At 45.6% G+C, this 23,661-nt stretch overlaps 1 protein-coding gene across 1 annotated transcript in view; it reads right to left on the bottom strand.

Annotated features, from left to right (window-relative positions):
• The window catches only part of IKZF2 (IKAROS family zinc finger 2), a 405,473-nt gene that overhangs the window by 4,021 nt on the left and 377,791 nt on the right, over positions 1-23,661 (bottom strand). The window contains exon 7 of the mRNA XM_030209307.1: positions 14,148-14,291. Within this exon, the coding sequence (XP_030065167.1) occupies positions 14,148-14,291 (144 nt within the window). The remainder of the gene's footprint in view (positions 1-14,147; positions 14,292-23,661) is intronic.

Genomic DNA, 23,661 nt, shown 5'->3' with positions numbered 1-23,661 from the left:
AGAACTTGAACACGAAGTCTTTCTGAAATAACTGAAGACTAAACTTGAACCTGAAATGCAACCAGAATAAAAACAGAACAGATATCTGGGAGGGGCTATGGATTGATCAGCTATGATTAATGGAAAGAAAATTATCAGGTATGATTATACATAATTTTACCTTCCATATCATCAAGCTGATCAATCCATAGACTGGTGGGATGTACCGAAGCAGTACTCACCCAGGGCGGGACATTGAAATCCCTGACCTCAACACTGAAGCTCCAAACTGGGCCTCCGCCCGTGCAGCCACAGTCAAACGGTAATGCTTGGAGAATGTATGAGCCGAAGCCCAAGTTGCCGCCTTGCATATCTCTTCTAAGGAGACGGATCCGGCCTCTGCCATCGAGGCCGCCTGAGCTCTAGTGGAGTGAGCCTTCAGCTGGATAGGCGGCACCTTCCCCGCGGCCACATAAGCCGCTGTAATGGCTTCCTTGACCCATCTTGCCACTGTAGGCTTAGCAGCCTGCAGACCCTTACGAGGACCTGCAAACAGGACAAACAGATGATCCGATTTCCGGAAATCATTGGTCACTTCCAAGTATCTGATGATGACTCGTCTCACATCCAGATATTTAAGAGCAGAGTACTCCTCTGGGTAGTCCTCCCTACGAAAGGAAGGGAGACAGAGCTGCTGATTCACATGGAAGCGAGAAACAATCTTGGGCAGGAAGGAAGGCACTGTGCGAATAGTCACTCCTGCCTCAGTGAACTGCAGAAAAGGCTCTCGACATGAGAGCGCCTGGAGCTCGGAAACTCTTCTGGCTGAAGCGATAGCCACCAAAAAGACTGCTTTCAACGTCAGGTCTTTCAGAGATGCCCTCGACAAGGGTTCAAAAGGCGGCTTCTGCAATGCTCTTAGTACCAGGTTGAGATTCCACGCAGGCACCACTGAGTGCAGAGGAGGGCGCAGGTGATTAACTCCCTTGAGAAAGCGCACCACATCTGGCTGCGAAGCCAGGGAAGCACCCTTCAGGCGGCCCCTGAAGCAAGCCAGAGCCGCTACCTGGACTTTAAGGGAACTGAGCGACAGGCCTTTCTCCAGACCTTCTTGCAGGAACGCCAACACTGAAGCAATTGGAGCAGTGAAGGGAGAAAGTGAGCCTGCTTCACACCATGCTGCAAAGATACGCCAAACCCTGGCGTAAGCAGTAGAAGTAGAGCGTTTCCTCGCTCTCAGCATAGTGGCGATGACCTTGTCTGAGAAGCCCTTCTTCCTCAGACGCTGCCGCTCAATAGCCAGGCCGTAAGACCAAAGGGAGAGGGATCCTCCATCACCACGGGACCCTGATGTAACCGGCCCTGCTCCACTGACAGCCGCAGAGGATCGTCGACTGAGAGCCTGATCAAGTCCGCATACCAGGGACGTCTGGGCCAATCCGGACCCACCAGGATTACCCTGCCGGGATGCTTTGCCACCCGGTCTAGCACCCTGCCCAACATGGGCCAGGGCGGGAACACATAGAGGAGCTCTTGTGTCGGCCACTGTTGGAGAAGAGCATCTACTCCCAGGGATCGAGGGTCCCGTCCTCTGCTGAAAAAGCGCGGCACTTGGCAATTGGCCGATGACGCCATCAGATCTAGGCTCGGCTGGCCCCAGCGCTTCGTGATGTCCAAGAACGCCTGAGCAGATAGTTGCCACTCTCCGGGCTCCAAGGTATGGCGACTGAGAAAGTCCGCCTTGACATTCATGACTCCGGCAATGTGGGCCGCTGAAAGCTGCTCCAGGTTCGCTTCCGCCCACTGGCAAAGACTCATAGCCTCCTTGGCTAGAGGGGCGCTCTTGGTACCTCCCTGGCGGTTGATATAGGCCACAGCCGTGGCATTGTCCGACAGGACCCGTACAGGCTACAACACCAGTACCGGGATGAACTCCAATAACACCAACCGAATGGCTCTGAGTTCCAGGAGGTTGATAGACCACTTGCCTCTGCAGGAGACTAGAGCCCCTGCGCTGTCCTTCCCAAGCAGTGGGCTCCCCAGCCCATCAAAGAGGCGTCTGTCGTGACGACAATCCACTCCGGGGTCACCAGAGGCAATCCTGCAGACAACTTGTCTGTCTGCGTCCACCAGCTCAGCGCCTTGCGCACTGCTGGGTCCACGGGAAGGCGCACAGCATAATCCTCCGACATCGGAGTCCAGCGCAGCAGCAGAGATAGCTGTAGTGGTCTCATATGAGCTCTGGCCCAGGGCACTACTTCCATCGTGGCCGTCATAGAGCTCAACAGCTGCACGTAGTCCCAAGCCCGAATAGGAGAGGCTACTAGGAACTAGTCCACCTGAGCCTGAAGCTTGACAATCCGATTGTTTGGCAGGAACACTCTGCCCACTTGGGTGTCGAATCGAACTCCCAGATACTCCAGGGACTGAGTCGGGCGCAGCTGGCTCTTCTTCCAGTTGATGATCCATCCCAGGGAGCTCACAAGAGCAACTACCCGGTCCATAGCTTTGCCGCACTCTGCATAAGAGGGGGCTCGGATCAACCAGTCGTCCAGATAAGGATGGACTTGTACTCCTTCCTTTAGCAGGAAGGCCGCTATGACCCCCATTACTTTGGAAAAGGTCCGCGGAGCAGTAGCCAACCCGAAAGGGAGGGCTCTGAACTGGAAGTGTCGTCTCAGGACTGTAAAACACAGAAAGCGTTGGAGAGGAGGCCAGATGGGAATATGCAGGTACGCTTCCTTGATGTCCAAGGAAGCCAAGAACTCTCCTGCCTTCACTGCCGCTATAACAGAGCGGAGAGTCTCCATGCGAAAGTGCCTCACTTTCCAGGCCCGATTGACCCCTTTGAGGTCGAGGATAGGCCGGACAGAACCTCCTTTCTTTGGAACCACAAAGTAAATGGAGTAACGTCCCTTGCCAATCTGATTTTTTGGCACCGGAACGACCGCACCCAGGCGGATCAGGTTGTCCAAGGTCTGCTGCACTGCCACAGCTTGACCGGAGACTTGCAGGGAGAGAGTACAAACCCGTCTCTTAAGGGTTGGCAGAACTCTAGCTTGTAGCCGTCTCTGATGACTTCCAGCACCCACGCGTCTGAAGTTAGAGTGGTCCACTCGCCCAGAAACGAGGACAGCCGTCCTTCAATCTGCACTGGGGCGTGGACCAAGGCCCCGTCATTGGGTACGAGACCCTGGGGGAGGACCGGAGGGAGCACCTCCGGGACGGCGGTCTCTGCGAAAGGAATGCTGCTTGGGGGAGAAATTCCTCTTGAAGGAAGAGGGGGCAGAGGAACCCGACTTGCCCGGGCGGTACCGACGGGCTTCCAGCAACCGTCCTCTGGAGGTACCGGGACGAGTACTAGCCCGAGCCCTGACCTCTGGTAATTTCTTGCCCTTAGACGTGCCGAGATCGGTCACGATTTTGTCCAGCTCGACCCCAAAGAGCAGCTTGCCTTTAAAAGGCAATCTAGCCAGGCGGGATTTAGAGGCGTGGTCAGCAGACCAATGTTTCAGCCAAAGCCACCGCCGCGCAGAGACTGTCTGAGCCATGCCTTTAGCTGAGGCTCTCAAGACATCATACAGCAAGTCTGCCAAATAGGCTAAGCCCGATTCCAGGGCCGGCCAATCAGCCCTCAAGGAAAGATCCGAGGGGGAAGCCCGCTGCACCATAGTCAGGCACGCCCTGGCCACATAGGAGCCGCAAACTGAGGCCTGCAAACTTAAAGCAGCTGCCTCAAAGGACGACCTTAAGGCCGCCTCCAATCTTCTGTCTTGGGCGTCCTTTAGGGCCGTGCCACCTTCCACCGGCAACGCCGTTTTCTTAGTCACCGCAGTGATTAAAGAATCCACGGTAGGCCACAGATAGGCCTCACGTTCACTCACAGCCAAAGGATAGAGGCGGGACATAGCCCTAGCCACTTTAAGGCTCGTTTCCGGGACATCCCATTGAGCCGCAATTAAGGTGTGCATGGCATCATGCACGTGGAAGGATCTAGGCGGGCGCTTCGTCCCCAGCATAATGGCAGAGCCAACAGGGGCTGAGGGAGAGACGTCCTCCGGAGAGGAAATCTTCAAAGTGTCCATGGCCTGTAAAAACAGGTTGGGCAAATCCTCTGGGCTAAAAAGCCGCGCTGCAGAGGGGTCATCCGCTCCATCCGAGCGGGGATCTATCTTCTCCAAGGAATCCGCAAAGGACCGTTGGGAGACCTCAGACACGCTGCCCTCATCTACATCGGAGGAGACAAAGTCCTCCAAGGCCTGGAAATCAACCCGAGGGCGTTTACCTCTGGGAACCTCAACCTCTTTATCAGAAGAGGGAGCAGGGGCAGCGTTTTGCATGAGGAAAGCCTGATGCCGCAGCAAAACAAACTCGGGGGAGAAACCCCCCAGACTGTGCACTTCCGCAGCCTGGGCAACAGCCCTAGACGCACTCTCAACCGGCGCTCGCAATAGCGGGGGAGAGACATGCTGCGCATCCAAAATGGCGTCCGGCGTGAAACTCCGCGAAGGAGCCGCGCGGGAAGAACGGCGCTTAACTTTAGCCGCTTGTGCCGTCGCCCAAATTAAGGGCGTTCATGGCATTAATGTCTCCAACCTCAAGGGCGGCCCACGAAGAAGCCGTCCGAGCCGCGTGGCCGGCCAAGATGGCGGAGGCGAGGAGCGGGGGATGGGCGTTTATGGCGGGAAAAAACCGCCACGCCGGAGGAACGACCGGGACATTCATCGGTCACTAAACTGTCACCCATCAAGGGCGAATCAGGTTGTAAAACCCCCGCATCCCCTCTAGAAGCGCTCCAGCGATCCGGGGAGCGACCCTTTGCGCCCTCGCCCTCCGACGCCATATGCCACGAGGAGAAGAATCGAGGAACCCCCTGCCCGCTATAAAAAGGTAAAATTACCTGCTTGCCGCTCCGAGCTGTAACGAACTGGTATCCCAGTGAGTAGCTGCAATGAACGTTTAAAGAAACGTCGAATTAAACGCCTTTAAAGACGTTTAAAATTTTTTTTTTTTTTTTTTTTTTTAAACGGAGCCAGCGGGAGGGGGGAGAAAAGGAGGGACCTGGCACCACCAGGTTTGCACTTGCTCAAAAGAGCCCTCAACCCCAGGCCTCAACAAAACCTAAGGATTAGGCTTGGAGGCCTAGCCAGAGCTGCTGCTGTGTGTGACCACCACCTGCTGAGATAGAGAACATACTGAGGAGTTTCCGGCAGCACATGACCACATATAGGGAGGCAAAAGTTTGCTCTCTATCTCCACCTGCTGGTAGATGGACACAACCCACCAGTCTATGGATTGATCAGCTTGATGATATGGAAGTATTTCCATTTAACTTCCTTGAGTGTACCTTAGTCTTTGTACTTTTGGAACGAGTAAAAAATTGATTTACTTCTACTCATTCTACACCATTCAGGATTTTGTAGACCTCAATCATATTGCCCCTCATCTGTCTCTTGTCCAAGCTGAAGAGCCCTAACCTCTTTAGCCTTTCCTGATATGAGAGGAGTTCCATCCCCTTTATCATTTTGGTCGCTCTTCTTTGAACCTTTCCTAATTCCGCTATATCTTTTTTGAGATACGGCAACCAGAACTGAACGTAATACTCAAGGTGCGGTTGCACCATGGAGCGATACAAAAGCATTATAGTATTTTCGGTCTTATTCATCATACCTTTCCCATCCTGTTTGCTTTTTTCACCGCCGCCACACGCTGAGCGAAAGATCTCAGTGTATTATCTACAACAACACCTAGATCTTTTTCTTGAGTGCTGACTCCCAAAGTAGACCCTTATGATTCAGACTATTCTTTCTAATGTGCATCAGTTTGCATTGTCCACATTAAATTTCATCTGCCATTTGGATGCCCGGTCTTCCAATTTCCTAAGGTCTTCCTGCAATATTTCACAGTCTGCTCGTGTTTTAACAACCTTGAATAGTTTTGTATCATCTGCAAATTTAATCACCTAACTCATCATTCCGATTTCCATATCATTTATAAATATGTAAAATAGCACCGATCTCAATACAGATCTCTGCGGCACTCCACTGTTCACCCTCCTCCACTGAGAGAAATGGTTATTGATTTCTTTTTTTTTTTTTTTTTTTTGAAAATATCTTTATTATTAGAAGAAAAGACATGTAACATTTGTTTCTGATCTAGTATCTCTTGTTGTAATCCGACCTTGAAATGAAAAGATATTGGCAGAATATAAATCCTGTTGTAATAATAATAATATCTAAGCATTATGCTTGGTGCATCAGAGTTATTTTGGGCATTAACCCTTTTATTTAGTATTTCCACTGCTTGATTACTACCGAGTTAGCACCACACTAGAAAATAGGTAGTTATTTTCCATAGCGTGCAAATAGTGCATGCTGGGGCTGGAACTATCACTGGCGCCCGTGTTGAGCTGGTAGTAGTTTCAGATTGGCGAGCGGTAAGCCCATGTTGGTCTTACTGCTGCTTTGTAAAAGGGCCCTATAGTTTGGGAAAAGGAGTAACAATGCACATGTGCATTTAATACGCAGGTACTTGCATACAAAACATGCAAATGTGTGTGTGAGTATATTTGCGAGTTATTAGAGCAGTTCTGGGAGCTTAAGACACACAGGTGCCTAAGTTACCTCTATAAAACGTGACATTTTAAGTAGCTGTCATTCCCAAAGTATGACCCAAGTGAGACCATTCAAAGAGGCCCTGATAACTACAGTTACTTCTGGTAGAACAAAAGCTATTTTATAATTAAGTGGTGACACTGGGTCCATCTTGCCATCTCATGCACTGTGGATCTTGCGCAAGGATCTTAACTTTCAAAAGAAGCAAAGTAGCATGGAAAAAAAACCACCAAAACTTGAAGAAAAACTGAAATGACTGGGGAAGGTGACTGGGTGAAGACAATGGGAAAAGTTGTCTGAAATTGTTTTTTTTTTAATGTTTGCTGTTTGATCAATTTTCATGTTTACTAAAGCTTTTCTGAACTGACGCTGTAGGCAGGGTGCCTCTCCCTATTCCATGTACTTATAACCCTGAGGTTCTGATGGGAAGCACATGCTCCTTCACTGCCACAGTATGATGAATACACAACAGAATTCACCTGCATACTCACTCCTGTCATTGCCTTATAATTATCCCATCAGTATGTCTGCTTAATATGTTTTGTAAACCAGTTGCATGTTATGAAAGCCATATCCCTTCATTTGTACCTAATGACCCCTTATCTTTCACTGAAATGGTTGGACTCCCACTTTTTCTTTTAAGATTATAGTCAATGGCATATTAATTCCCATGTTAATTATGGGCACAATATTAATTTACTCTAATAGGTCAGTCACTGTTTAACTTGGTTCTTTAGTTGAAACTTATAGCAGAACAGTAACCATCTCTTGTGTGGTGCTTTTTAAAAAAAATTCAATTGCTAATGTTTTTGCTATCTGTGTGCTCATTATCTCCTGATTATAAAAGCTAGAAACTGGAAAAGCATTTTCTCTGGAAATATAGAGATCTGATTGAAAATTGGGAACATTTTTTTCTTTATACATTATCTTCCGAACCTTTAACCCTGTAGCAACCAAGTTTGCAAGATAAGGAAATCCAGATGAAAACTAGAAGGTAGAGTAATATTTTCCAGGAAAACCTAGGAGTCCTTTTATGAAGCTGAGGCAAAAGGGGGCCTGTGCTGGCGTTGGCGCGTGTTTTGATGCGTGCTGAAGCCCCCTTTTACCATAGCGGGTAAAAGGCAGGTCTCTGTTTTTTTTCAAGAAATGGCCGTGTGGCAAATGAAGCACTTGCTGTGCAGCTATTTTGAGGGTAAGCACTTACTGCCACCCACTGCCTGATTACCACCGAGTACACACTGGCGCTACAAAAATTGAAATATTTTTGCAGCGCAGGAAATGGTGCACGCTGGGGGAGGGAACTACCATTGGGCTGCTGTGGTAGCCCGGCAGTTCTTCCCTTTTATCAAGTGGTAAGCCTGCATTGGGGAGATAGTAGCTAAAAATTGGGGGAATATCACTTTTTAGCTGCAATACCAACACTTGTCAATAGGTGGTAATATCCTATTATTATGATAAATAATACTGACATCTTGTGGCCTCTGAGTACAGAAGCCTACATAGGTAGATGAATAACATGCATTCATAAAAAAATCAGTGTTCTGAGATAAAAAAAAAAAAAGCACTTCAAAACAAGTGGTCTGCAAACCTCCTTACTTAAGTTATCCAATTTTGATGAAATGTTAAGCTTTTCCATACTGTGATTGTGAAGAGGCAATTTTGTTTATTTGTATATTCAGTAGCTCTATATATTTAATTAGCTTGTTGTATACACGTAACTACTAGGTGCAGATGTGGCCAACACTACCACTGGCTACATAAGTGGCTTTGAATATCAAACCCTTTGTTTATATACTTTACATACTTATCTTACTTAACTATAATTGAATCTGAATTTAGTTTTATCTGTTTTTGAAATATATTTTATAGACATGTTCAAACTTTCATCAAAACATATTGCAAACTCACTTGAGGGCACTGTTTTGAACTTCATCCTAATCCTATATAATAATTTGCACCTCCGTCTGGATGCCTGGGTTCGTAACACACTTTCCACTGGTCCGCCCTGGTGATGACATCAGAGGGCGGACCAATGGGAAGTGAGAGGGAAGGGAAGTCAGCACCAGCCAGCGGAGGTGAGTAGACAATCGCCCCCTCCCTCCCCCCCGTCCTCCCTTTCGACTTGCAGGACCCTCATTGGCGGGACTAGAGGCAGAGCTGAGACATATGGAAAGGCAGTCTGAAGCGCCGCTCGCCTTCAATGCTGACACCGGACCCCGAGGTAACAACTTTTAAATTAGAGCCGGCATGCAGGAAGAGGACAGGTCCTGCTTGCACTCCGAGGGAACAGAGATCGAGGGAGAGAGGAGCGGGGGCGTTGAACTCGGAGGAGAGGGGGGCGTGGAACTTGGAGGGGAGTGGAAGGAGGGAGGGGGTGTCCTGCAACTCGTAGGGGGGGCGTCTTGCAACTTGAAGGGGAGGGGGCGTGGAACTCGGAGGGGAGGGAGGGGGTCCTGGAACTCAAAAGGGCAGGGGAGGGAGGGTCCTGGAACTGGAAGGGGAGAGGGTGGGGGTTACTGCAACTTGAAGGGGAGAGGGGCCTGGAACTTGGAGGAGACGGAGGGAGGGGCAAAGAAATCGGAGGGGAGGGGAGCAGGGATTCGGACGAGAGAGAGGGACAGAGGGAGGGGGAGAGGGAGGTGGGTGTGGAACCTTGCTAGTGCCTGTTTCATTCCTCTACGAAACGGGCCTCTTTTACTAGTGTTAGTATAATCTGTAGCTTCATAATCTAGTCTGTTACTAATTGGTAGGAAGACTGATAGCTACATCTTCCAGTACAATGTAAAATTCCATCACCTTTTTACATTAATTGCAGAGATTTTTATTTCTTAATTTTGTAAAAAAAAAAAAAAAAGCAAAGTAAAAACTCTGAACTGCAGCAGTCACTCGAATTACAGAAAAAGAACAGGAAATTGTAGAAGGTTCTTCACAGAAATTTGAGATATAATCAATAAAAAGGTGGCTAGACCATATTAAACATGAAAAAAATGAGCATGCAAAGTGGAGTACATAATCATTCTTTATTTTGATAGTTTAAAAGTGGTGACAATTGGGGTCACCTGTCAATAATTTCAGTAAGCTGTTAGTCAGCTCACTTTTTCCACTGATAATCAATGAGTGAAGTGGTGTGGTAACCGTGTTAGACCACTTTTTTCCCCATGTTTAAAGGTAATAAATAGAAATAAAACAAAGAAAAAAAGATGATACCTTTCTTTATTACGTTAGTCCAATAAAAAAAGGTATCACTTATTTTCTTTGTTTTATTTCTATTTACTACACTGATAATTAGTTAGCTGACTTCTCAATTTATTGCCCTATTTTACATAGAAACGGTAGCAGGAAGTCAAAAAGCATAACATGGCCTAGAACAGCTATAAGTAGTAAGAAAGAGTTCAATACTGAGCTTGCACGGTCACATCATTAATTTAAGTGCCAGCACCTGTGCTTAAGTTAATATGTGTACTCAGCACCACTATCTGTTTAACTGACAAAACTGAATATGTGTGGAAGTGTTGACTGCATCTGCCAGCATTCATTTAATTAAGGCCTACTTTTTGGGAGACCTAAACTAAATGGATAACGTATGGGTATGGATCTGATATACCAGCTTTCTGTGGCGCAACCAAAGCAGTTTATGTATTTATTGCCAGATTATATATTTATCATGCCTAGCGTTCTGCGCTGAAATCTAAGCATATTCCATAACAATGCGCGTAACTTAATTGGCTTAACAAGCCAATACGCGTTTTTAACTGCACTTAACAAGCAATAATGAGCACTAATTGGCAATAATCTTATGTGCATAGCGCGCTAAGCATATTCTGTAATGAACTGCACCTTAATTCTAAAGCGCACAGTTCAAAAGTGGCGTGGCCATGGGCAGGGAAATGGGAGTTTCGTGGGCGTTCCCAAATTTACAAGCGTTGCTATAGAATATGGCTCAGTACGTGTTAATCTATGTGCTGGGATAGTGTAAATGTAGGCGCTGGGATATCAGCTAAGCATATTCTATATTCTGCACCTAAATCTTATAGAATACGCTTAGGTGGAAATGTTTTCAATGTGGATTTTTTAAGTGCCATATATAGAATCTGTCTCTTAGTGGCTGAATACTGCCTTCATTCTATCCCTGTCTAGCACCAAATTATTATGGCCCTTTAAGTAGCTAAAATTGTGTGATATCATCCATTTGAGAGGGGTAGTTATTAATGCGCATTAAGAGAATAGTGCATGATATTTGCTATTTAAAACATATTTAAAGGGAAAAATAATGCACGTTAGTTTACCACAGTAAAAATTGGTACATAATGAGATGCAAAACAGGCAAATGCATGCAAAGCCTCTCACTATTACGCAAATCACAGAACAAAGCTTATATTGAATTTTCAACATGCATTATTCATGGAAACATAAGGCCAGCTCTGAGCAGGCATTATTTTCCTCCCAGGAGCATCAAACCCCTAATTCAAGGCTCAAAGCTCCCAGGTGCTACCTTAACGTCTTAAAGGGGCTGGAGTTTAAAAAGTGCCATGCAGACCCCCCTCCACCCCTCAACACCCACACCTGCTAGGGCTTCTCCTGGTGTTCAGCATCAGTACTGCAGGGTCAACCAGTGTCATTTTGCACCCACAGCTCAAAGTAACAGAAATGACTAGGGTTCACTCCTTCCCCAGACATCAGAGAAACTCCTGGTAAGTCCAGGGGTGGAGGGTATTAGCTGGGGGTCTTTAGGGTCCATGCTTGACTTTCAGATGCCCCTGGGAGCACTGGGTAGTGTTAGTGGCCCGATGCCTCTGGGGAGCAGAATAACACAGCTTGCGAGGTTGATCACATGTTGTATTATCTATTTACTGTGGCAATTATGAATCTCCAGTATTGAGCTACTGCAGGTTAGAGATATTTTACCACAGTTCAATAACTTCTCCCTAATTCTTCAAAATATACAGACAAGGGAGTTATGTGTTTGCCATCCAACATCATTAAACTGCGGCTGAATATTGGCCAAACAGTGAGTAATGACTATGATCTTCTCTATGCAACTTGGTAGAAGAAGCAACCAAGGGATGCACAAGTCTGAAAATATCAGGGTTTTACATGACAAAGTGCAGGTCCCATGATTAAGGCATTACCTGATGTAGCAGGAGGGCTGTCTTGCTCTGCTCTGGAATACTCAAGATGGATTACAATTTTAAAAGACATCTAAATATAAAATAATTAGTAACACCCTAAAATCAACATCAATCTCGATAACAGTTTTGAAGCAGCCAAGTTTCAACGTGTGACATTATGAAACATACAAAGGCTGTTTCTGCAGTTCTAGTGGGAACGGATTCCACAGTTCTGGTCCCATCCCTATGATAGCCCTTCTCCTATGTTTTTGCAGCTAGAATTGATGAGCTACAGTTAGTACTACCCTGAACTGTCCCTTGGAGTGCAAAAACTGCATTGTGGAACATAGGCATGGCACCTTTTTAAACTCCAGCCCCTTTAAGACATTAAGGTGGCACCTGGGAGCTTTGAACCATGACTTAGGGGTTTGATGCTCCTAGGAAGAAAATAAAGGATTGCATATAACTTGGGTGCATCCCATGCAAACTTTTAAACATAAACAACAGTGGCTTAAATTGTATATAAACTAGACTGGAAGCCAATGAGGAATGACCAAATAAGATGTCGCTCTATCCCATCTAGAACTCCGCCCCCCCCCCCCCTCCCAAATCATCTTTGTTGCCTCATTCCACAATACTTGAAGTTGGGCCACTTGTCACTTGGGGAGACCCAGCAGAGCTATATTGCAATAATCCTCGTCTTGAGCTACATTGAATAGGTGTGAGCTAATTCCAAATCCCTTTCCCTTAATGAGCAAATGATAAAAAAAACTGCATTTATACTATGGGTGGGCATTTAGTGCACTGTTAATTCGATTTTAAATCTTAACTAGGATTAAATGTTTTAATCCTGCTCAAAATTTTTTAACTCCCCTCTGTTGTTTAGCATTGCTTTCTCTCCCCTGCCTATCCAATTTCACCTTAGAATAACACAGCAGAGGGAAGGCATTGGTGTCAGCTGCAAGTAGCATTTAGGAATCGCTGCTGGAGACCCTAGGAAACGGCCAGATAAATGTTAAGATAAATGCAGGTGGAGGGGGGAAGAGATGCTGGACCTGTGTGCTGGGTGGTCAGCGGCAGAAGAGGAGAGAAATGGGTGCCTTTATGTTAGGGGTTTAGCAGCAGAAGGGGAGACAATTGGGTGTATATACAGGGGAAGGATGCAGCAGCAGCAGAGGAGAAAGGTAGGTACCTGTATGGAGGGGAGGGGGGGCAATATTCAGCAGGTTTCAAAATTTCCATGCAGTGGGAATTTTCTAGTACCAAGCCACCCAGCCCAGAGGTGCAATTAATCATGTGATTAAAATTTTCAATACCACAATTAATTTTGATTAAATTTTTTAATCATTGTCCACCCCTAATTGCATTGCATGTTGTGCAGGATAATCAGCTACACTGAGCAACTGTTCAAAAGGATGTTTGGGTCAATGTTAAAAAAAATTGAAAAGCATGTGCCCAAAATGCATACTATTATTAAACGCAATTAATCGTGCGAAATGACTGCATCCACACGATTAAACTTTTAAATTGTTGCCAACCCTTAATTTATACTTATTTTGACATAGGTTGCATCCTCAAAGAAGGACCAGCTCACGGAAGCAGACCAGTTTTTTTTTTAAATCATAAAAGCCAGTCAATAGATGGCACCAGAGTGATGATGACAGCAAAGTTAACTTGAGATCTAAGGCATTCTTCTGTTTATTTGGGGCACAGGGTAGTTATTACCCAAATAAGATGTTGTTTTTTCTTTCTTTAAATCTATTTTTCAGTTGTACATGTTAAGGTATCCCCCCGGTGATAACTGTTGGTTTGTAGAAATGCTTACGTGGGCCTACGTCTTTTTCTCAGATCAATTTTCACAAAATTACGTATTTTATATTGTTTCACTGCTCGCTTTAAATATCTTAGAAGCCTTATGCTGTATTTCCTGTTCCCTTATGTGGTACTATATGTGACAATAACAGGGCCAACAGATTATCCAATGCAGGAGGAAAAGGGAAGAGTGTGGCTTGAGGCCACAAAAACCATTCTAATGATCAATTTCAGCAACTGCAACCAGTGAATGAAAAAAAAATCATAATTATACTGCTGCGGAATATAAAATCCAAACTGTTAAAACAACACGATTTTTGCACTTTTTAACTATGGCTGGAAAACGTTAATGGTTTGGTTAGATGTATCCATCCATTTGAACGATCAACTGACTATCAGTGAATCAACTAGGCTACAATGTGGATGGGAAGGGAATGTGAAAATGATCTGGATCCAAATAAGGCTCAGGTCATTTTCAAGAGAGCAAAGTTGAAAAGAACTCTAAATCTATGCATCTGACTGGTTAAGCCTAACGGTTTTTGACAATAAACTGATGAGACCCAGCGTGTATACGAGATGCTATTTGTCACACATTTACTGTGGGAATATTAAGAAACAAACAGCAAATGCTTACCCACAAACTTCTGTGGGGTGGTGCTTTTACGTTTCCCCATGTTGCCGGTCAGTCTCTCTATGACAGCAGGTCTCTCAAAAGGCACCAGAGAAATATTGTTGTCCATCCTGGTCTCTTGATCCTTGAATTCATCCATAGGAGGTGCTATACAGAACCAAAATGTGACATCAGACCAAGCTGTTCACACTTGCAGCTAGGATTAAAAAGACCAATTGCTTGCAGACTGACATAAGGGCACACTGCAAAACTATGGGGGTCACACTGAGACCCATTGCCAGCAGCAACCTTCTACTTATTATTCATCCCTGAAATCTTTCAGATTAATCGGAATACTGAAGAGTTTAAAAGCATTCAGCTCTGATGTAGATACTGGCAGAAGCATGGCTAGGCTCCCTGTCCATATACAATTTAGCCTGCACACAATGTCATGTTTAGAATCCCTCTGGATTTTATACTTACTTTCTTAATCATTAATCTCTTGCCGGTAAGAATTTTAGTCAGTTTTCTTTATATTTATGTATTTTGATAATGCCTATTTATTTCACTGTGAAAAGGTAAACTATTGGTTTTTTGGATAATATACACTACTACAGCTGGAACTAGGTTGGGGTGACCGGAGCATCGCCTTGGGCACCATATTCGTCAGTGTTCTGTGGGGAGGGAAGGGGGCTTGTGCTGCTGTGTTTCTTGTGAGGGTCCTAGGTCAGTTACCACAGGACAGTTCCCACCCACCAATTGTCATCTAGAGAATTCCCACTGAACCAATTTCCAGCATACCAGGGAGGACAATTCCCACCCATAACTCAAAAAAATACAAAACACACTTGAACAAGTAATCTCCCCCCCCTCCCCCCCCAAAAAAAAATCATTACCTTTTACACATCCCTTTCCCTTTCCAGACATGCAGGTTTCAACCTAATTCAGTTTGTTTAATCTCTGATCTAAATGTCATAAATAAGTAAACAAATAAATGGAAAATTGAAGCTGCAGTTCATTTGGGGGGGTCAATGCCCCCAAAACCTCCTCCCCCAAATTAGGCTTCAACCTAATGCAGTTCATATTTAATCTGGGATGTAAATGTCATAAATAAGTAAATAAATAAATAGATAAACAGAAGCTGCAGTTCATGTGGGGGAGGGGAGGCAATGCCCCCTACACTCCCCCAAACTAGGTGTCATCCTAACTCAGCCCTTCAAAATGATACACTGATTACGACATAACAAATTACTATTCTACCTATGAAAAGTTATTCCGTTATTATATGTCCTCTGTGTACAACTGTATGCTGCTCTAACCTCCTTGTTCCAGATGCCGTACGCTGCTCCTCTTTTCTATCTAACCTCCTTGTTCCGTATGACGCCCCAGGATTTATGGGACTCGATACAAGAAAGAAACTATGGTTAATTAAAAAAAAGGCTACGGAGGGTGGGAAATGACCGGGGGGGGGGGGGGGGGGGGGGGGGAGAACTTGGTGGGAATTGTTCTAGGTGGGAATTGTCTTGGGGGGAATTGGTGGGTAGAAACTGTCCAGGTGGGAACTCACCGGACACCCTTGTGACTTTGTCCTGGTGCCACAACACCTAGCTCCAGCGTTACATACCATTGCAGTCCGTTCTCCGTTCATTTTCTCCTTCCAATGAAATGTGAGTTTGGTGACCCTCCTGCCCATGCTGCTTTTAAAAATATACTACTGTTCTGCATGTGCTCGGTATTCATCACTCACTTCTAACAACAGCTACCCAAGAGAAGATGGTGGACGCTTTGCTTTTACAGAACACTTCTGTAAAAGCAAAGCTTCCACCATCTTCTCTTGGGTAGCTGTTGTTAGAAGTGAGTGATGAATACCGAGCACATGCAGAGCAGTAGTATAACACTTAAAAAGAATCTTTATTCAGTGGAAGTTAGGGACCCTTTTACTGAATTGCAGCAAAGTTTTGTAGTTATTGTGCAGTAACTGCCCAAATTACCTTGCAGTAATTCCAAATTCTCTGCGCTAACTGTTGGGGACATTACCAGCATCTGCCATGCAGTTAACACAGAGAAAACCTATTTACTGCACATTATCCCCCAGATTATGTATATGGGACCCAAAAGAGGGCGCCAATGCAAGATGTGTGCCCAACTAAACTGACTAATGAGTCGATCAGTGCCAATAATTGGGTGCTGCCTGGCATCAATTTGAATTTGCACACACATCTCGCTATATGCTATTCTATAACAAGATGCGCCCAAATCCCATAGCGTGCAACCCAAAAGGGGATGTGGTCATGGGAGGTGCATGGGCGGGTCAGAATTTGGGTGCAATGTTATAGAATACTGGGGATGTGCGGCCATATTAGGTGCCAGGAATTACACCTGGTTTCAGCAGGTATAAGTCCTGGCACCCAAATTGGCACTCAGTGCTGTTCTGTAATGAGGGCTCATCTTTGCATGCCCATTAAAGGATAACAATTAGCGGTGATTTTTTTTGGCACCCAATTTTAAATGGCATCTAAAATCCAGACACGTCCAAAAAAAGCACTTAGAGCTATTCTATATAACATACCTAAAGTTTGGTGTGATGTACAGAATAGCACATAGGGCCAGGGAACGCGCTTACATTTAGGTGCTGTCATTTACGCCACTGAAAACCTGGAATACTCACGCCTAAATGTAAGCGCGTTCCACCTGAATTCTATAACATGCGTAAATTTGAGTAACGCCCCCAACACACATACACTCCTGCCACGGCCACACCCCCTTTTCAGCTACATGCGTTAGAATTTATGCACAGCTCTTTTTAGAATACGCCTAAAAAAGAAGCATGCGTAAATTCCAATTACTGCCAATTAGTGATAATTGGTTGTTATCAACCAATGATAATCACTGATTGACTTATTACTGAATTAAGAAGTGCAAGTAAACTGGGTGGGTGCCCAATTTAAACTCGCGCTACTCGCCGAGCTTATAGAAGCTGGGGGAATGTATTTAACACACTTCAATAAAAAGGTCCCTCAGTTCCATGGCAGGCAAGATCATACGTAATGCTTTTTTACTTGAGGAGTAATTCATTTCTGTTTTACATAAAAGATTTGGAGCCTGAAGAAAATAAGATAAACTGGAAGAAAGTGGTGATTTTGATCTCAAACAGTTTCTCTTATTGTGTAACTGGCAAAAACCCAAGGTGTCAAAAAAAAAAATCATGTTGGCTCATCCCATCTGCCACAGATAAACGTTATCACCTTATGCTTTTTACAGTTGGAACATAACATCTGAACTTGTTGCAGCATATTTGAAACGTTCTACAATACTCTTCCCACAACTAACAGTAAGCTAAATTTTAGCACAAGGTAGAAATATTTTATGAAATGTGCTTAAGGCACTGTAAAAAACATGTTGAATAAATGTTTAACAGGAGACAGTCTACTGCAGAAGTAGAACAACCAAACAGCAACAGCGATCCAAAGAAAGAAAAACACAGCAAGAATTTATCCAAATGTCAACTTTAATAGAAATAGGCAGTGACGTTCCTTGGTCGGCTGCCACCCTGGGTGGATCGCCGCTGCGCACCCCCCCCCCCCCCCGGATACAGCGTCCCCCACCTGGCGCATCACCGTTCCCCCCCCCCCCAGCACATCACCTACAAGCACCCGCCGGGTGCATTCTTCTTACCTGCTGGGGTGCTGGGAGCAGCCTCGCAGCTGTTGGCTCCGCTGGTTCCCTGCTCCCTCTGCCCCGGAACAGGAAGTAACAGCAGAGGGAGCAGGGAACCAATGGAGCCGACAGTCGCGCGGCTGCTCCCTGCACCCGTCCTGCAGGGTGCACCCGGGGCGGACCGCCCCCACCGACCCGTCCTTGGTACGCCACTGGAAATAGGACCCAACCTGGTCAAGTTTCGGAAAATCCTTCATCAGAGGTCACACAGGTTTCCACAATACATTCACAGATTCAAAGCATGTACTGCAATACCTGATTTAAAAGAAAGATGAGGTCCAATGTCAACAGTAAAAGAATGCAGCTAACAGCATCCGCATAGAAAAAGCTCTGGTGGTTACTGACTTTTGGAATTAGACCAGAGCTTTTTCTATGCAGGTGCTGTTAGCTGCATTCTTTTACTTTTGACATTGGACCTCATTTTTCTTTTAAATGCAGGTATCGCAGTACATGCTTTGAATCTGTGAATGTATTATGGAAACCTATGTGACCCCTGACAAAGGTTTTTCCTGAAGCTTGGCCAGGTTGGGTCCTGCTCCCATTAAAGGTGGCAATTTGGATAAACGTTTGATGTGTTTGTCCTTCTTTGGATCGCTGCTGCTGCTGTTTGGCTGTCTGAATAAATGTTTAAACCATGAAGGAACAATGTCAAACATATCAATGTATATTCTGGTAATTTCGCCTAACTCTGCAAAATGGAGCCCTGCTGTCCTCAGTTCAAGCGTAAAGCACAGAAAAAACAGATCCCTTACTAAAGGAAGGTTTCCCTTCATTCTGTAAAAACACTATTTTCAACCAGGAGAAAAGCTGTAACTAGAGAGAAAAAAAAAGAGTAAGCATAATGCAAATTAGTCTATGTGCAGTATGACAGTATAAAACATTCCTTAAAAACTTGAGAAGAAACTAAAATGTGACTCAAAGAAATAAAGATGGAAAGACATAATAGAAAGAAAAAAAGAGCAAAAAAGAAAAAGTAAAGAGCAATGTACATTATTTATGAAATAGTGGAGTTCATTTTAGAAGCCTTGCATGGAAAACTATGGGGCCCTTTTACTAAGCTCTGTACACATCTATGCAAGCTTAATGCGTGCCAAAATGGAGTTACTGCCTGGCTTCTGTGTGGCTATTGCAGTAATTTCATTTTTGGCGCGCGTCTGGTATGTGCAGCCAAAAATAATTTGATGCACGTAAGTCATTACTGCCTGGTTACCGCATGAGACTTTACTGCTAGGTCAATGGCTGGCGGTAAGGTCGCAGACCTAAAATGGACCTGCGGTAATTTTGATTTTGCCGCAAGTCCATTTTCGGCAAAATTTTTTAAAAGGCCTTTTTTACAGGTGCGCTGAAAAATGGATTGGCGCGCACCCAAAACCTACGCTTACACTATCAGAAGCCATTTTTCAGCGCACCTTAGTAAAAGTACCCCTATATGTAAGTAGCCATATTACATATAAATGTCAAATTATAGAATGCAGCTATTCGTACATGGGATTGGCACGGGACACACAGATTCAAAGGGTGTTCTGGGCATTTCCTGAGCAGTCCAAAAATATATACAGAACAAGAATCTGAGGAAAGTGCTAAGTGTCAGCCACCTGCTCATGAATTGTGATTATCTCAGTCAGAGCCGCCGAGAGACTACGGCGGGCCCAAGGCAAGGCAGCCCCGCCTCCGCCCTCCCTGCCGCCCCTCGTCGTTCCCCCCGCCGCTGCAGTCCGCGATCTCACCTGCCTGCCTCCACGGCTCCGGGCCCCCTTCGTTCAAAGCGGCAGTCGCAAATCGCGTCTCTTCTGGCCTTGCCTCCCGGTGTCCCACCCTTGTCTGATGTAACTTCCGGTTTCTGCGAGGGCGGGACAAAGGGAGGGAAGGCCAGAAGAGAGGTGATCTGTGACTGCCGCTTTGAATGAAGGGGGCCCGGAGCCATGGAGGCAGGCAGGTGAGACCGGGGACTGCAGCGCTGGCGGCCTGACCCCGGCGCCCCGGGGCATTTTGCCCCCCACACCTCTTGGCGGCCATGATCTCAGTGACGTCTAACATTAACACACACACTCAAAACAAAAAAACATCAAGAGTTATTTTACTCCTGTTCTTAACTGGCTCCTCTTGTCTGTGCAGTTTTATGAAACCTGGAAAATACACCTGTATTTTGTTAAGAGTAGTAATTACACATCTGAAGTGCAGAGTGGTGCTGCTCTTTTTTTTTTTTTTTGAGCACGTAGGTTTGGGAAATTGATGCTCCTACTATAAGTGCCAGCTCTGGGCTTCTTTTACAAAGCCATGCTAGTGAATCCCGGCGCTGCCAATGAGAGGAAGCCCATAGGAATTGAATGGGCTTCCTCTCGTTTGCCGCACCGAAAATCGGTAGCGTGGCTTTGTAAAAGAGGGCCTCTCTGAGTGCAGTAGAGGCTCAGCACCTCCAAAACTAAGGGGGTCTTTTACTAAGGCGCACTCATGTTTTTAGCGTGTGCTAAACGTTAGAGACGCCCACAGGAATGCACTGGCGTCTCTAACGTTTAGCGTGCACCTATTTTTAGCGCACGCTAAAAATGTGAGCGCGCTTTAGTAAAAGACCCTCTAAATAAGTTTATTTATTTTGTCCAGGGAGGAATAATTGGTGTTGCATTTAACACCCTCACATATTTTAAAAAGCTGGTGCCTTTGGCTCGCACTGCATATGCTGGCAAAGCATGTGTATTTATCAGTCTTTTTATATATATTTCACTAAAGGCTCCATGTGTTGGAGAGTCTTTTATAAAATACTTGGGAAATCATGAATTTCCTGACCTGGATGTTCTATGTAAAATAAGACTCTGCATGTTCTACCATATGCAAATAAGCTCAGTAGAACTCCATGTGAATTTTTGCAGCAGAATATTTGATGAAATCCTAACTACACCTCAAGGAAGTGCAAGTTTTTTTTTTTATTTCCTAAATTTAGGCCTTGGAACCAGTTTTGCACCTGGTTTTACTGAATGCACGTACCACGTAGGTAATGGGATGTTGTGCATGATTTTGCATCACAGCAGCTCATTACGGGGTCCTTTTACTGAGCTTAAAAAGGCTTACTGTGGGATGCACTGAGACGTCCTGTGGTAAAATCCCAATGTGTGTGCGCAAATCACGTGCTAAGAAAAAAAATTCCTAAATATTTCTCAGAGGAGGCATAACTGGGGGTTGGAAAGTGGGCAAGAGAGCGGGGATCAGTTGGCACCGCTATATTACCATATGCTACCTGATTAGCACGGGATTAGCGAGTGGGCCCTTACTGCTAACAAAATGGGTGGTGGTAAAGGCTGCTGTGCTAATTTTTGTTAATGGCCATGTGCTAAAGGCCAAACAAAAAAAACAGCACCAAAGGCCTTAAAAAGAGGGACACAATTCTTTAATTATAAACCTTTGTAGAACAGTCTCTCTGCCATACCATGTGCTAAAGGCAACATTAGCATATGGCCATTAATTGGGAAAATGGAAAATTGGTCATTTCTGGTTATGGTAAAAATGGCCTCAGCCATAGGCGCCAACTTTTCAAAATTATTGGGGGTGCTAAGCCCAGTGGAAGTAATCCTTCCTTGGACCTGCCTACATTTTGTAAGAACACGTGTAAATCATAGTACTCTATGGTCCATGTGAATACTTGCTTACATCTCCCATGCTCTGCCCAAATGCCATCCACGTTTGCATGCCCACACTGAAAGTATGCACCATGTAAATAACACATGTATTTTCTAAGAGATCACTTACAGATGTACTTTGCCACTTTTAAAATACCAACATTTACTTGCTTTGTTTGCACCTAAAACTAGGTTCCACCTTATAAAATTATTCCTCCTCCCCCAGATGCCCAAGGGGTCCTTTTACTAAGCCATGTAGGTGCCTACGCGCGCCCAATGCGCATCAATTTTGAGTTACTGCCTGGATACCGCGTGGCTCTTGCAGTAATTTCATTTTTGACGCGCAACAGAAAATATTTGTATTTTCTGTCGCGCAGGCAGTAATTGGGTGGCAACTGGCATTTTACGCGCGTAGACCACTACCACCTGGTTCCCGCTTGAGACCTTATCACTAGGTCAATGGTTGGCAGTAAGGTGTCAGATCCAAAATGGATGAGTTGCAATTTTCACTTTGACAAGTCCATTTTCGACAAAAATTTTTAAAAAGGCATTTTTTCCAGGTGCGCTGAAAAATGATTCTGTGCATACCGAAAACACGCGTCTACACTACTGCAGGCCATTTTTCAGCGCGCCTTTGTAAAAGGGCCCCCAAATCTCCTGCAGAAGTCTCCTCAAAGTATCTCATTCTTGCTGTTCAAAAATAAATTCAAGGTACTGGAACATAGTTCAGGCACAAAGTCCAACCCTACCCATTCGGTTCAAATTTGGATGCTTTCTGCCATGTAGATATTTTGTCTATGGTGAACAAGAGACAGCAGACAGAAGACAATACAACAAAATGGAAAAGAAATGAATAAGATTATAATTTAATACGTTACTTCCTTCCATGTGAAGGACAACTTTCTTGTGCAGCAGACATATGTATAAAGGGATCTCATAGGCATATGTGCTTTTATGAAATTACCACCTTCCCACCCTCTTGAAAGTGGCTGCTGATATTTACACCTGCTCTGATTCTCACCAAATGTCTCAACAAATTTTGGGGTCCTTTTACTAAGCAGCAGTAAGCACTAACTCATGCATCCCGAGTGCCAAAATGCACTACTGCAGGGAGCGCTCAGGCGCCTGGCAGTAAGTTCAGGCATCTGCCTACGCTTTCTTGGGTGTGTTTGGGGGTCAGAGAGTAGGTGTGCACAGTTCTAACTGGTTAGTACAGCTACCCTGTCACGCCCTTCACCTTGCCAGTGATGGCGCTCCTGGGGCGCTGTGCTCCGCCGTTCTTTGAGGCTGGGGTTCCCTTCTGTGATACTGCTTCCACCTGTGCGCCAACGGGCGTGCACGCCCGATTGGCATCCTTTCCCACGCTGCTTTCTCGCTCTGTCAGCACGCCTCTTCTCTTCCGACGGACGCTGGCTGGGCACACTCAGCATGCCGGGTTCTCTGCCCCGCCTCTCAGCTCTGCGGATTGGCTGTGTGTGTCCTGGCCCTTTATCCTGGCTACCTATGGACTCTCCCTTGCTCTTTCTCTGCCTTTCTTATTGGGTGTCCTCTGGTATCCCTCCAACCTATGGCAGCTCTTTCTCCCAGCTGTTTCTTGTTATGGGCTGATTCCAGCACTCTTTCTGAGAAATCTTACTCTGCTTCTGGGCTTCGGCTTCTACTTTGGTAGGTGTTACTACTCTGTAGTCTGCTTCTTCTGCTGGTCCCTCGTTGCTGAACATTGCTTGTACCTGGATTACTCTCTCACCTGCTGCCTGCCTGTTGAACATTACCTGCACCTGGATTACTCTTTTGCCTGCCTGTTGGACATTGCTTGTATCAGGACCATTCCCTTCCGTTCCCCTCCGGCTGATTCCTCAGCTTCCCGCTCAAGTCCTGCTGGCCGCCCGCACCTGGGGGCTCAACCTCCAGGGAACAGTGGTCACTGCAGGTGAACCTCGGGGTTCCTCGGCCGCCAAGCAGAGTACGGGGGCGTGCTATCGCACTCAGCAGTGCTCCACTTGGCACAAGAACTCACAAGTCTGACATACACTGCCGCACACAAACCGATTAGCGCATGGTTAGGTGCGAGTCCTTTCCCCCGGATTCCATATAGTGCACCGAGAGACCCGTGTTGAAATCCAGGCATATTCTATAACAACATGCGTAAATTCATTGACTTTACAAGCTAATTAGCACTGAAACAGCACTTAACAAGCAATAATGAGGAC

Source organism: Microcaecilia unicolor, chromosome 7 (assembly GCF_901765095.1).
Source record: "Microcaecilia unicolor chromosome 7, aMicUni1.1, whole genome shotgun sequence".
Lineage (NCBI taxonomy): Eukaryota > Metazoa > Chordata > Amphibia > Gymnophiona > Siphonopidae > Microcaecilia > Microcaecilia unicolor.
The sequence above is the reverse complement of the archived record's forward strand: the minus strand, read 5'-3'. Positions and strand labels throughout refer to the sequence as shown.